General features: G+C 38.2%; 1 protein-coding gene across 1 annotated transcript; it reads right to left on the bottom strand.

Moving 5' to 3' along the window:
- Nucleotides 1-242: 242 nt before the first annotated feature.
- LOC121602828 (glutamate receptor ionotropic, kainate 2-like) lies at nt 243-4496 on the bottom strand. The gene is made up of 7 exons (XM_041931590.1): nt 3776-4496; nt 2626-3611; nt 2309-2553; nt 2036-2225; nt 1879-1963; nt 1102-1809; nt 243-1012 (listed from the first exon to the last, which is right to left on the bottom strand). The coding sequence occupies exons 1-7, from the start codon at nt 3879-3881 to the stop codon at nt 513-515; spliced, it is 2820 nt and encodes a 939-aa protein (XP_041787524.1). The 5' UTR covers nt 3882-4496; the 3' UTR covers nt 243-512.
- Nucleotides 4497-14219: the final 9723 nt, after the last annotated feature.

The following is a 14219-nucleotide window of genomic DNA, read 5'->3' as shown; positions in this document are numbered from 1 at the left end:
CTCTATGATAGCCGGAACGTGTCGCAAGCCGAAAATCACATTGGTAACTGTTACGAAATGTTTTAATAATGTGATACTTACTATCGCTCAATTTATCTGAAAGTTTTAAGTCGTACTTGACGAATGGGATGCAAGGGACGAATTATTCACGAAATATGGTTAATGGATTTCGTTGTTTTTGTTTGTTTGTTTAATAATAAAATAAAAAAACAATATCTCTTTGACTAGTAAATAAAATTAAAACCCCCTCCTTCCACCGTCATCAAACACTATCTACGTCATGCACATCAATTGATTGAAAACTATTACTTCATGTGCGTTCCTGAACAAAAGTTCCATGCATTCGCTAACGCTATCAATAATAATGGGTTAAATAAGTGTTTTGAGAGAATGAGGGTTGAGATAGTGTTGTCTTTTCGGGTGAAATTTAAGATAGATTTTACAAGAAAGTGACAGTTTTCTTGGTACAGCAGCACAAAAACACCATTCGTTTTTAACCTGATTGATTGCAATCAATGCTTGTCGAACACGAACCCAATTTTGTTTAGGTTGTTGAGGCTAGTGGCAGTCCGCACATTGTTACCCCGTCCGGTCAGTTCAGAGCCGCGACGTGATTCTGACTTAGAGCGTAGCGAACTTTTGTCGCTAGCCGTTGATTCGCTCAGCGTGTTGTGCACTGGCTTCGACGTGACGGATATGTTGAGAGCAAACTTCATTTCGGCCTTGAGCGCATCCCAGGGCGTAATCTTTTCCTCGACCGCGACCTTTCGCACGTTCCACAAGAACTCAAGAATGCCGATGATGAAGGCACAGAAACATCCGAGGGCGAGGACAACGAAAACACCACCTACGTTGCCTATGCCGAGCTCGTTTTCCCCGGCCGAGTTGGGCGCCTCGGTACACTGGCCGCCACCACGCATTTCCTTCCACCAACGCGTTTTTAGCTGGTGCAACTTGCCTTCCTCCTGCATTTTTAGTACCGCTCCACTTATCGCGGTACGGTAAGGCGAGTCTGGAAATCACAGAAAGAAACAGAGAAAGCCCCTAGCGAATCGAAATGGTGGCCGCTATAAAACGAGCGACAGAGGTGGCTCTACTTACTGACTGGCATCGCGATACCATACCCCTTCGAGTCTAGCAAGCCGCCGATCTGCGTCAGATCACAGTACCGCTCGGTAATGTACTCGAGCGAGGTCGACTCCATCAGAAACGCGTACATCCGCTTGCCCTTGATGACACGGTCCCGGCCTTCGTCGTTGCTTTTGGTAAAAACGGATGGTCGCACCGATTCCATCGAAGCCCACATTCGCTGGTAGGTGGAGAAGTTCGACGTCTGGAAGAATGCCATAGTGCTGCCGCCCATAAGCACGCCGTACTTAATTTTGCTTTGCTTGGCCAAATCCTCGGCCGACTCGATCGTTGCATCCATACGCTCCATTGTGAGGAAAGCAGCCAGATTTGCCGTATACGACGACAGCATGATCAGGGCGAAAAACCACCACATACCGGCTACCAGGCGTGTGGAGATTGCTTTTGGAAGTATGTCACATCCCTGTCCCATAATCGAGCCCATCGTCAGCCAGAGCGCGTTTAACATGTCCCAGATGTTTTCCACCTCGTCGTTGTCCTGCTTACAGGGGTGCGGATTCTCCCAATCGGCTGGTGCCATGCGCGACAGCACAAAGAGCAGCACCGAAACGCCGAGGTACGCAGTCGCCGTGTAAATCCAAACGTCCAGCGAAAGGGGTGAGAGAAATGAGAACAGATCTTTCGGCTGTTGCACCGGTTTAGCGTAAAGAATGCTGATGCCTAAAAGAAAGGAGCAATAAATGATTAGTATGCTTATTCAGCACATAAAGCAGGAATAAAACATCAAACCTAGTGTCATGAAAGGCATAGTAAAGTCTACAGCTGTCCTTCGCTCGTACGTTATTGTGAGGTCGCAAACGGCCAGATCCGCTTTCTAGAAAGAGTTCAATGGAAAGTTCCGAATAAAAATAAACTTGATTTGAGGGCTCCAATGTCGCGCACTTACACGATCCAGCAGATGCTTCACGAGGCCGTCCCACTTTTTCGTAACCTTGTTGTACGACCCGTACTTCCCGTCCGGTACCAGCTCCATCCGGTACTGGAACCCAAGAATTTTCGAAATTCCATCAATCAATTCTAGCGAGTATCCCTCAAACCGATTGTTGCCCTCGAGAAATTCGCCATCCTTTTTCTCTCTGTCCGACGGGAAATCAGGATGGACGTCAGAATTTTGGATCGAAAGTTTCAGTAGTATAACGTATAACAATATCCCACTCACTTGAACATTAGAAATGGCGCACCTATACGAGACGCGACGATGAACGTTTTGTTTTGCAGTGATTCCACGATCTGCGAGTAGACCTCGCCCTGGCTACGCGTATAGTTGACGCCGTGCGTGGGATCCCAGGTCGCAATCTTCTTGAAACCCTCATCCTTGCTTAGTTCAATTATGTCCAGATGGAAGTGAGCCCGCCGCCCATAATCATCAAAGATGATTGGTCCGGTAATTCCGTGCTCGGTTTTCTGGAAAAAGAAGTAAATATTATGCGCTGCGCATCAATTTATTCAACTATGTGGGCTTGTGTGTATACCTACCACCTTCATGTAGTTGATGATGCGCAGTCCGAACGGCCACTGACGCAAGTTCTTGCTACCACACGACAATCTCGATGGTGTGATCTCCTCCGTAGCGTCCAGCTCCCGAATTGCGGTCGCGTAAATCTTTACCGCATCGTTATAAAGGGCCGACTCGGTGTGCACGTGCTCGGGTGAAACACGAAACTGGCGCTTCATACGCGCCTCACCCTGCTCCCAATCGTGCACAGCATTCTTGATGTCGAAGCTCTTGGTGTCCATCAGTCGGAGTGCGGTGATGTTGGAGCGTGAGTACCGCAGCTCCTCGAAATCGATCGTGTGCGCATCGAGGGAGGTGATGATATAGCTCTGATACTCTTCGAGCATCTTCACCTCCTTTGCTTGGCGTAATAGTTCCAGTATCCGATCCGGGCGTATTTCCAGTATGATGTGCGACTCACCCGACGTCTGGATGTCCTTGAGCAGTGGCCTATAGTCAGGATTGTCGTCAATCTGTCGGACCGTGATCGGTGAATCGGACGGCCCATGTATCTGCAGTATGTCCTTCAGTCGCATCAGCCCCTCATCCGAGTCATATATGATGGTAAAGCTCTTCCAGCTGTAGTCGACGATCAGGTCAGCAAGGGCTCGCGACAGCACGTCTGCCTCTGGGTACAGGTTGATCGTCATGGCCTGCAGATCCGGATCGAGACCGCCAAACGGTTCTGGATCCCAATGCGTAATAATGTGAGGGATCTCAAGCGTTTTGCAGATGGATCCGACGATGCCGGACGTCAATATGGAGGAAGGACCAAAGACGGCTGTCACACCTTCCGCCGCCAATTCGCACATCTTGCGCTCCGTCTTGTAGCTGTCGTCGGGAGAAACGTAACGCACGATCGGCACGAGCTCGAAGTGCTTCTCGTGCATATTGACCCGCTCGATCGCATACCGGAACGCTATTTCGGACTCGTAGCTATGATCTGGGACCTGATGAAATATAGCACCTGTCAGATAGGGCGAAATAAAAACAAAGGAAAGTTGTCAGTATCCAGCGCACTTCGAAATATTAGGAGTCATTGATTTTTAATCTTTATAGAAAAATTGATTACAGCCCCTTTAAAAACCACGTAGAGATACATTTCACAAAAGTAAATTCATGCAAACTCACCGACGGGAATTTCACGTTTGCCGTCAACATAACCACACAGGACGTGTACGAGCAGGAGAATCACGGATAGAAAGTTGAATCCCATTACACGACCGAAACACTGCATCTTGATGCAACGGTACGCAACGGTAATACCCTCACACACACACGAACATACAAACACAATAATTTACAACAAAAAATAGATGAGTTTTTTCTTCACAAAACTGATTCTGGGATCGATCTTTCTCTGTTTCGGACTGTGCTACAATCAGGTAGTGGTCGCACTGTCAGTTGTCACGAAATAGCACTAGCACGCATGAACAAACGCACGCACTGTATGATCAAAACAAGGTCCCAAGAAACACATACAAACGCACATACGGTCGCACCGGTCTGGCAAGCGGTTACGAGCACACGGGCAGGTACGGAATGCTACGCAACACGCGCGGCCGTCATGTGCAAGATCACCTGCATTAGGGACGGGTGTTTGTCGTGCAACTGAAGTGGCCGCATGCCAAGATTGCCCATGCCGTTTGCCATCTGCCTCAATAGTGAAAAAACCTATTCCTCACGCACGGACAGGAATGGAAAAGATATAGCAGCGCGACAACAAAAATAGCGCGACAACAAAAATAGCGCGACAACAAAAATAGCGCGCACGTTTCACGCAACTCTCGCGCACCTTTTATGCTACGCCGCGTCACGTTAACGGAATCGTTTTCGACTGAGAGCTGGCAGCAGCTGACCAGCAGCTGAAATAGGAGAGCAAGCGCACGGCTTGTTTCAAATGCAAACAAAAATTCAAAGCCAAACAGATGCGCGGCAGCACAGGACTGTTTCCATTTGTATCTGTGTATGTGGTCTCTATTTTTAACCGAACCGAAAAAGAAAATAAACGTTGAGAAAAAAGCAAAAAAAAACACGGTGGATGGAAAATTGAAGAGAATATCATTTAACGTTTGACGGACGGTGTTTGTCTTTACACAGTGCATAATCAAAATGCAAATTGTTGTTGTCATCTGGAATGGAGGTGCATAAATCGGAAAACCGTACAATAATGTTTTTAACTTAAAGAGGGTTTTCCGGTTTTTCGATTGAATCACCACTGCACAATGGGCATTTTTCGGGATGAAATAAAAAAAAAACAACTTTGTAATAAAGTAGTTCCAAATGATAGGTATCAATTTTAGGGTTGAACTAAGAAAAATCCCAAATATGTGGTATTTATTTCTTCTGATTACCTAGAATGTAACTTTCAAAGTCGAGACTTGTAAAACACGCAAAAAAAAAATAGTTTTGCTTTTAATTTCATGTCCTAGTTAATGATGTACTAGATAATGGAAGCTAATAAACTAGTTAATGGAAGGATTTTATTTTATTTTTGCTTTGGGAGTGATCTTTCTCCTTTTACTATGTTTTTTCTTTGAATGATAATTAACAGTAATTGTATAGGTACGTATATGGATAAATATATTTAAAATATATTTACGGCGGTATGAATTCAAAAAGATAGAAAAATATAATATATGACTTAAGCAACTAAGTAGTGTACATATGCGATGCCAAAAAATAAAAAAACATGGGGGAATTCTTTGTTTTATAATTTATTTTTGGGAAATAATAGATAAATAAATAAAATAAATATGATGATATATATATATATATATATATATATATATATATATATATATATATATATATATATTATATATATATATATATATATATATATATATATATATATATATATATATATATATATATATATATATATATATATAAATTAATTAAATTTAATAATTGTATGTATAAGTTTGATGTTGTAGTGTATTTTTTGTTGTTGTGACTATAATGTTATGTGGTTTTTTGCTATGAATAGTAATATTTGTATACATGTGTTCCCACTTTTTTCTAACCAATTGTCTTTCAGATTTTGTATGGTTATATATCTTTCACGTTTGTATTTTTGACATTCGAAAATTGTATGTCTTCCGGTTTCAGGGGTCTGGCCTTTATCACACGTACCGTCATCTGTTATTTTCATTTTGTGTAGCCAAAATTCAGATAGGTCATGTCCTGCATGTTTATTATTTTTATTGCATTTCCTTTTAAATAAATTCCTTTGTGCCACAACTCTAGTCTAAATTCGTTTTGAAATTCTAAGAATTTTTCGCCCTTTTCTCTTGATGTGTTTATGAACCATTTTTGTGTGTTTTTTTTTCATCTCGTTTCGAAATGTTTGGATAGCGTCTGTATATCTTATTTTATTCTGTATTGTGCTTGTTGAGAGAGTTCCCTTTTTCTCTAAGTCGTCGGCTTTGTCATTTCCATCAATTCCCACATGTGATGAGATCCAAAAAATGGTTGCTTGTATTTAAGCTGCTATTTTTAGTATGTTGTACATGATTTGTTCTATTTTGTTTTCTTTTAATGCGTTCTGAAGGATGTTACAGGATGTTAGACTGTCGGTATATATATATTGGGGTTTTCTATTTCATTTTCTTCTGCTATTTGTACGCTTTCTCTATACCGATTGGTTCAGTTGTAGTTATGGATGTAGTATGTTTTCAGTTGTAGCTGTAGTAGTGTTGGTCTTGTTTGCTTTTAATGTAGATACCTATACCCGCTTTTTCTCCTGCGATACTTCCATCTGTGAAAATTTGTGGTCTGTTTTTGTCGTTTTTGTTAGTGTTTTCTAAAGTGATTTGTTTGATGGTTTGGGCGTTTTTGTTGTTTTAGATCCTATATCTAGTGTGAGACTTGTGTTTATTTTTATTTGTGTAGTTAAATCATTATTCTTGGGCTGTATACATATTTTATAGTATATGTATGTCTTTATCGTATGTTTGTTCCTTAAATGTGCAGAAATCTGGAGAATGCTATATCTTTGGCTAGTTCTTTCCTTACGATAAAATGGCTTCTGATATGGAACGGAATTTGTGGGGTAGTTTTTGTGCATCCTGTCGCCTTCCTTATTGCTTGATTTATTAGGGTGTTATTGGTTTTTATGCTGTTTTTCCTACTGTTTGATATGTATGAAGCTCCTGTTTCTAATATATTTCTAATTGTTGCCCGGTATATTTTTAGGCTGCTTTCTGGACCTAAGTTGTTTTGTGTAGCGCTTATTATTTTTAAGAAATTTAATCTTGTTGTGGCTTAAGTGTTCTATGTGTTTGTCAAAGTTTAGTTTTTTGTCTATTATTGTGCCCAGGTATTTGTACGAATTTGTGTTTTCTATGTGTATGTTGTTTATGTTCAGTTGGATATTGTGAGTGTTATTTCCAAAAATCATGAATTTTGTTTTATTTATGTTTATGGATTGATTTAATTTTTAAATTTCCTGAGTGAAGGCTTGGCTTTTTTGTAAGATATTTTTGAGTTCGTTTTCATTTTTTCCACTGCTAAGGACTACAAAATCATCTGCATATTGAATTACGATATCTTCTTAGGTGTCGTTTATGATTTTGTGTATGTCTTTGGTGTAGATGTAAAAAGTGATGGGGACATGACGTCTCCTTGAAGTAATCCGTTTGTCACTAACATGTTTTGTATTTTTTTGTTACTTTCAATTTGTAGATTTCTATTTCTGAGAAATGAGTATACCCATATGGTGATTTGTAGTGGTATGTTTACTGCTATCATTTTTTCAATAAGAATTTTAGTTACTTTGTTGTATGCTTTTTCTAAGTCTATAAATATTGCACCGCAAATTCTGTCCTGTCTTTGGTTGTGTTTGATATGGTTGTTAAAAAGGATTATACATTGTTTTATCGTTTTTTTTTATTTCTGAAGCCCAGGGAGTTTTCAGGTAATATATTTTTAGTTTCTATGAATTTTTTTAGTTTTATTAATACTGCAGAATTTAAAGTTTTTATAAGGGTTGGTAATAATGCTATTGGTCTGTAGTTATTAGGGTTGTTCACGTCTTTATTCGGTTTAGGTATTGCTATTATTCTAATTGATTTTAAATCTTTGCTTATTTTTCCTTTCTCCCAAATGCTATTTCCATCTTGTATTATTTTCTATAATGTTTCTTCATTTATGTGTTTCAGCATTTGGTATGTAATATTGTCGTTTCCATGTGCCGTTTTTTTCTGTTTAAGAATTTTTCCCAAAAATCTTTATTGATTAGTTCATTATCCATGGGAAAAGTTGTGTCTATATGTAGTCTAAATTTAGATTTTTTGTTTTTAATAAAATTAAGGTTCATAAATATTTTTGTTTGTTTTTCTTCATTGTGTATCAAGTTTGATTCCTTATTTTGGATGTTGTTCCCAGTAAATCCCATAATTATTTAGTGTTTGAGTGTTAGTTTAGTAGTTTTATTTTGGATCGTTTGATTTTTACTTTTAGTATTGCTTTTTTTTTCTTAAATCGATTGCGTGTGTAATATTTCTAGTGGTATTGAAAATGTGTCTGGCTTTATTTCCATGCTGTAGTGCCTGTCTTAGTGTATTGTTCCACCATGATTTTAAACGATTTTTTTTTGTTTGCTGTTTGATATTATTTTGTTGATATTTTTTGTGAGTTGTTTTATGTTTTTAACATCTTTTCCTCTCAAAGTTTTAATGTTTTCTATTACTTTGTTAATATTGATTATAGTATTATTGATAGGTCCAGTTTTTTGTTTTTGTATTTCTATTGTTATTATTTTATGGTTGCTGGCTCCGATATGTTTTTCCAATATTTCATTTTTTGTGGTTGGGTAGATGTCTTTTGAAATGAAGGTCAAGTCTATTGCTGTTTGTCGTTTGTTGTGGTCAGTGGGAGTGCAAGTGTAAGTATTAATTTTTAGAATTATAAGATTTGAATTATCTATTTCGTCTAAAATAGTTTGTCCTTTTTGGTAGATTTTATCATCTCCCCAAAAAGTGTGGTGTGCATTAAAGACTCCAGTGATTATGATTTTTTTTTACAGTTTCTAGTGTTAGGTATTATTTTTGATATTGTATGTTGAATTATTGGTTTAGTGGTCTGAGGTGCTATGTAAATTGAGACTATAACTAAGTTTCCTTCATGTAGTAGTATGGCTGTTGTTTGAATTCCGTCTGTTTCGTCTGTTAGGCTTATTTGTCTGAATTTAATTTGTTTTTTTGACCAGGATGCAACTCCCACCATATCCGTCATCCCTGTCTGATCTTATTATATTGTATCCTGTTATGGTAGTTTTTTTTATCTTTTTTAAGCCAAGTTTCTTGTAGACATGCTACGTGAAACTTTTCCTCATGTAGTATATGATTTAGTTCTTCTCTGTTTCTTCTCAGGCTTTGTATGTTAGTTTGGATTATTTTTAAATTATCCATATGAGTAATTATATGTGTTCAGTGTATTGTTTTTGTGGGGATATATCATGCTCACTAATTTATAGATTTTGTACTTCTGTGTCACTGAAATAAATTTCAGTTTCACTTAAGTTTTTATTGTTGTTCTGATTTTCGATTGTTTGTAGTTGTTCTGTTTCTTTTTGTTCAATTTCGTTATTAATATTTGTTTCCTGAGTATCTCAGTTGGAGTTTTTATTATTTTCATCTACGTCGCTTGTCATTTCTAAATATATTTTTTGTGTTACGTTTGTGTTTCCTGTTACTATTGTTGAATATTTTTCGTTTGTGTATTTGCGTGGTACTAATGAGACTGTTTCGCTATATGATGATACGTTTCTCTGTCTGTATTTTTTTAATTTCCACTTCATCCTTCCATATAGGACATTCTTTGTCTAAGGCCGAATGGTTTTCTCCGCATTCATTACATTTAAGTGGGTTATTGCAAATTGCGTGATAATTTTCTCCACATTTTGCGCATATTTTCTCCCTAGAGCAATTATTTTTTGTGTGGCCAAAACACATACATGTCATGCATCTCATCGGATTGGGTATAAAAAGTTCTACCCATTCCGTGAAATATCTTATCTCTATATTTATGGGCAGCACTATAGTTTTGAAAGTGATGATGCCGGTACGTGTGTTAAATGTTTCCCCATTTTGTCCATTTCGCTTCATGATGTAAACATCGGTGACTTTTTGGGGTCGAAGACCTTCTAAAAGTTCTTCTTCCGATAAAAACTTGCTGGCGTCACATCTGATGATGCCTTTAGTGCTGTTTAGAGTTTTATGTTCATATATGTTCACTTTGATATTATCAGTACCGTGGTTAAGAGTGATCTTTTTAAATTTATTTGCTTCGGTTTGGTTTTTTAGGCGCATAAGGATTTTACCATCCCGTAGCATTGTTGTTTGCAATGGATTCCCTCCCAACACCATCTCGGTTGCTTGCGCAATCAGAAAAGGATTGTATTTTGCCAGGCTTTTACCCTTAGTATCACTTTCAATCACCATAAATACCTCTTCACATTCCTGGACGATTCGTCCAAGTTGAGGTTGATTCGCTCCCCTCTTATTTTCCTTTTTTTTCCTCGAGTTCCTGGCGGTTCTCCCAATATACTGAAGTAGGACCCGAAAGTCCTGCTTCCTCCCGGGTCCACGACCCCCATCTTCTTCTTTGCACTTAACCACTTATTCTTTTTTTTCTCGTACTAAGCAAAAAAAGTTAACACTTTGTATTATTTTTAGTAATTTTTATTTTATTGCTTCGATTGAAAAAAAAAACGGTTTAGAAATGTGTATAAGCTTTAAGTCTTATGCGCTGCTTGACGGTTTGACTTGGAGTGGCATTCAAGTTAAACGAATTTTTAGTTTTGACACTTCATACGTCATATTAGTACAGTTTCTTCCAACAATTGCCAAATTCAAAATAAAATGCAGTTTTTCCAAAAGTTTGAAATTACTTAAAAGACACAAATAACCGATCTTCTTCGATCTTCTTCGCGAATTGCATTTAATAAGTAAAAAATTACCTGTAAAGTTCGGATCGGGTTGTGATGGAGCAGCGGTGTAGGAGGATTAAACATCACTCGCGGGTCAATTTGTCAGAACAAAGCAGAGTTTTGGATGATCACTGGGAGCCATCGGGGCTCCAGGTAAAGAGTGGACACAATGAATTAACTTAACATATTTGTTTTGTTTGTGCGAATTAAGATTAGACCGAAACGGCTCCACTGAACGGTGTCACTGTGCGTACTGTGCGTAACTGTGTCTTAACTGGGCATCTTGGTCTTATCTTGCTTATTTATTTAAACGGTGCATTTCTCTTCAGTTAGATTTTGGGTTTTACTTTCACTTTCTGTTTTCTGTCAATTATGCTGAAGATCAGTTTTTGGGTTTACATATGGTTGCAATTATTCCGTAAGGTCAGTTCTGGGTTTTTGTGCTTATGGGGTGTTTTGTTTCTATGCTTGCGGGTAACGGTTCTATTTGTACACACGAAGGTGTCTCCTATTTCGTTGGCCCTGATGGTCGCTATTATGCAATGTTCTGGTTTTACGCTTCAACTGCGTTCTAACGGATTTTGTGCTTAATAATATTTTTCACGCATATGAAAGTTAATGTGTGGCTTGCATGTTTCTTAAGTGTTTTGATATAAGAGATTTTCTGCTTAATTACATTTTGTGACTGAAGGTTATTATTGAAGGAACACACTATCTGCTACAATTTCTGTTATTTGAGTGTAATGAGAATTATGTGAACTGAGTATAGCATGTGCATGCTGCATACCTAAATGAACTTAACTAAATAAAAATTTTAACTAAACAAAATTTATTTTATCCTCCTATGTTTATTTCATTTTATTTCATTTCATTTATTAATTCAATATCCGCCATCAAGGCTAAATAAAGCAGACTTAAAACTAAATAAACCCTAACAAATAAACAACATAATTCATGAAAAACTAAGCCTACCTAAACTAGTCTTGACCTAGCAAAAACAATTAAAGAAGAAAAAAACATAGGTAGAGCGTAGAGACTATCATAAACTTAATGAAAACTTAGAAGAATAATTGAAGAGAATTAGAAGAAAAATACGGTTACCGAAAGAGTTGAGAGAGGAGTCGAAATCAAAGAGATGGTAAAAGTGGTTAAACAACCTGAAACAGGATAGAATAGGATCATCGAAAGTATAAAGAGTATGACGTGTTTCAATTGACAGAGGATCATGAGGACGAAGAGAACGAGAGGGAACATACAGCGAGATGGACGAGAGTAAATCAGGAGCATCAGTAGCAGAAAGTAATAAGCCACAAATAAAACATGCCTGAGACACTTCGCGGCGGAAGCTTGAAGAGTGCAGATTGAATAACTGCAATCTCGTTTCATAGGAAGGAAGTGAGGCAGCACCGAACAAACGACGAAAAGCAATCCTGGTAAAGAGGCGCTGAATGCTTTCAATTCTCGAACAGCCATCAATAGTAGGAGGATTCCTGATGATACTAGCATATTCAAGAAGAGGCCTTACCAGAGCACAATAAAGGTTTCTTAGGAAGCTTTGATCTCTAAAAATAGAGGTAAAACGTAAAATAAACCCAAGGGTTCGATTTGCTTTTAGTAGCACCTCATCAAGCTGCAGTTTAAAGTTAAGACGACAGTCAAGTATAATACCAAGGTCACGGATGGACATAACACGAGAGAGGGAAGCGCTAGAGAGAGTATAGTTAAATAAAATAGGAGAAAGAGAGTGAGAGAAAGAAATAACAGAACATTTTTCGGGACACAGGCGAAGTAAATTGGATGAACACCAATGAACAAATGCATTGAGGTAATGCTGAAGTCTCAGACAATCAGAAGAAGAAGACACAGGTTAAAAGATTTTGATATCATCCGCATAAAGGAGATGACCATCAGGAGGTAAAACATTACAAACATCATTGATGAACAAAGAAAACAGAAGTGGACTTAGCACACAACCCTGAGGGACACCTGACGTACAAAAAAACTCCTCAGATAAGTACGACCCGGTTTTAACCCTGCAAGATCGATTACTTAAGTATGAGGACAGCCAGCTAATAATGCCATCACCAAAACCAAGTTTAGATAATTTAGCTAATAATAAAGAGTGAGGTAAGCTATCAAATGCAGCATGAAAGTCAGTGTATATTGCATCAAGTTGGGTACCGACCTCAAAAGATCTAAAAATATTGGACACAAAAGACATGAGATTAGTTGAGGTAAACCTACCAGGCTACCCATGCTGTTTAGGGCTAATAGCTGAACTAAAACTATGAAATATGGTTGGAAAGATACATAGCTCAAAAGTTTTGGCTGTGGCACATGTTTGGGTTATTCCACGATAATTAGAGACAATGCTACGGCATCCCTTTTTGTGTGCCGAATAAAGGCAACAGGATTTCCAAAGAGCAGGAAAGACCCCGAGAGAATGTGAAAGGTTGAAAATTTTAGCAAGGTGTGGAGCAAGCACGTCCTTGCAGTTTATTAAAACTGAAGCAGGAATGCCATCTGGACCAGGAGTAAAAGAACGTTTCAACCCAAATAATACCTGTACAACTGTTTCAGAACTAACCGAACTATCAGAGAGGTTAATTAAGTTCTCTGGCGTGTAGAGTAGCCCACCCTCGATAAGGTTAGGGTCACTAACCGGTGCCTCAAACATTTGGGAAAACTGAGCAGAGAAGAGTTCACAAATCTCAACAGGAGTGAAAGCAGTTAGAGAATCAAGTTTATTATTATTATACCATGTTTTATTTCTTGTTCACAAATAATTCCTTTTATTTATTTAGCTCAATAAACGATCTAGTTCCTCAATTAGCTGTCTCGAAGCGAATACCCGATGTCGTCACAAGCTCGTTCAGTCTCCGGCGGCTTGGATGATGATCGGTGTATATAGTTTTACGTTGCGCTGCTCTAAACGGTGGAATAGCATTTTGAGACATGAATTATGGTTGGCAAGAGCTTCCTCTAATGTTTCTCCGGTTCCATATATTAATAAATCATCTGCTATGCATTATCTCAAACATGCGTCCGATTACGCACATTCAGAGGCTTACTTTCTCTATATTTTAGCTTTGACTAATCGGAGTCATTTGCTTTTGGTTTCTTATTTTGTTTCATTTTAGTTGAGTTTTTTTTCGTTTTTGACGATACTCTTATTCTCCTCTATATGTTTCAGTTCATGGTGTAGTGTTGGATTCTATATTTTAGCAGTTCTGTCGTTGGTTGTTTCAAATGGTTAGTTTTGTATTTTCATGAATTGTATTATTTATTTTAGCGTTTTCCCATTTTTGTCTTTCTAGTTTGTTTTTAATTTGTCCCATGATACGTAGGGATTTGCTGTTCTGTCATTGTTGTATTTGCGGTAGTCTAATATTTTTTTGCGGTCGGTCTCAGGGGTTTGGCACGTCTGGCCATTGTCATCTTCTTCGATTTTCATTACCGACAGCCAGTTTTTGGAAGTGTCGTGTCCTGCTAGGATTTTTTCAGTTTTTCAGTCTTAATCTCATCTGCTGTTGGGGTTTATTTATATCAGCTGTGTCAAACTCATTCTGATAGAGGGCCGCAATTACAAAATTTTCAATGAACTGCGGGCTGCTAAGTTGAAAATTGAAATTATGATCC

This window comes from Anopheles merus, unplaced genomic scaffold, assembly GCF_017562075.2.
Source record: "Anopheles merus strain MAF unplaced genomic scaffold, AmerM5.1 LNR4000644, whole genome shotgun sequence".
In the NCBI taxonomy this organism is placed as follows: domain Eukaryota; kingdom Metazoa; phylum Arthropoda; class Insecta; order Diptera; family Culicidae; genus Anopheles; species Anopheles merus.
The sequence above is the reverse complement of the archived record's forward strand: the minus strand, read 5'-3'. Positions and strand labels throughout refer to the sequence as shown.

What these genes read in the sequence shown, in the direction of transcription:
- LOC121602828 (XM_041931590.1), bottom strand. Translation starts at nt 3,881, where the DNA reads ATGCAGTGTTTCGGTCGTGTAATGGGATTCAACTTTCTATCCGTGATT. An exon ending in GCGCCATTTCTAATGTTCAA is followed by an intron (nt 2,226 to 2,308) that starts GTGAGTGGGATA and finishes CCCGTCGGACAG; the next exon opens with AGAGAAAAAGGATGGCGAAT. An exon ending in TGGTATCGCGATGCCAGTCA is followed by an intron (nt 1,013 to 1,101) that starts GTAAGTAGAGCC and finishes TGTGATTTCCAG; the next exon opens with ACTCGCCTTACCGTACCGCG.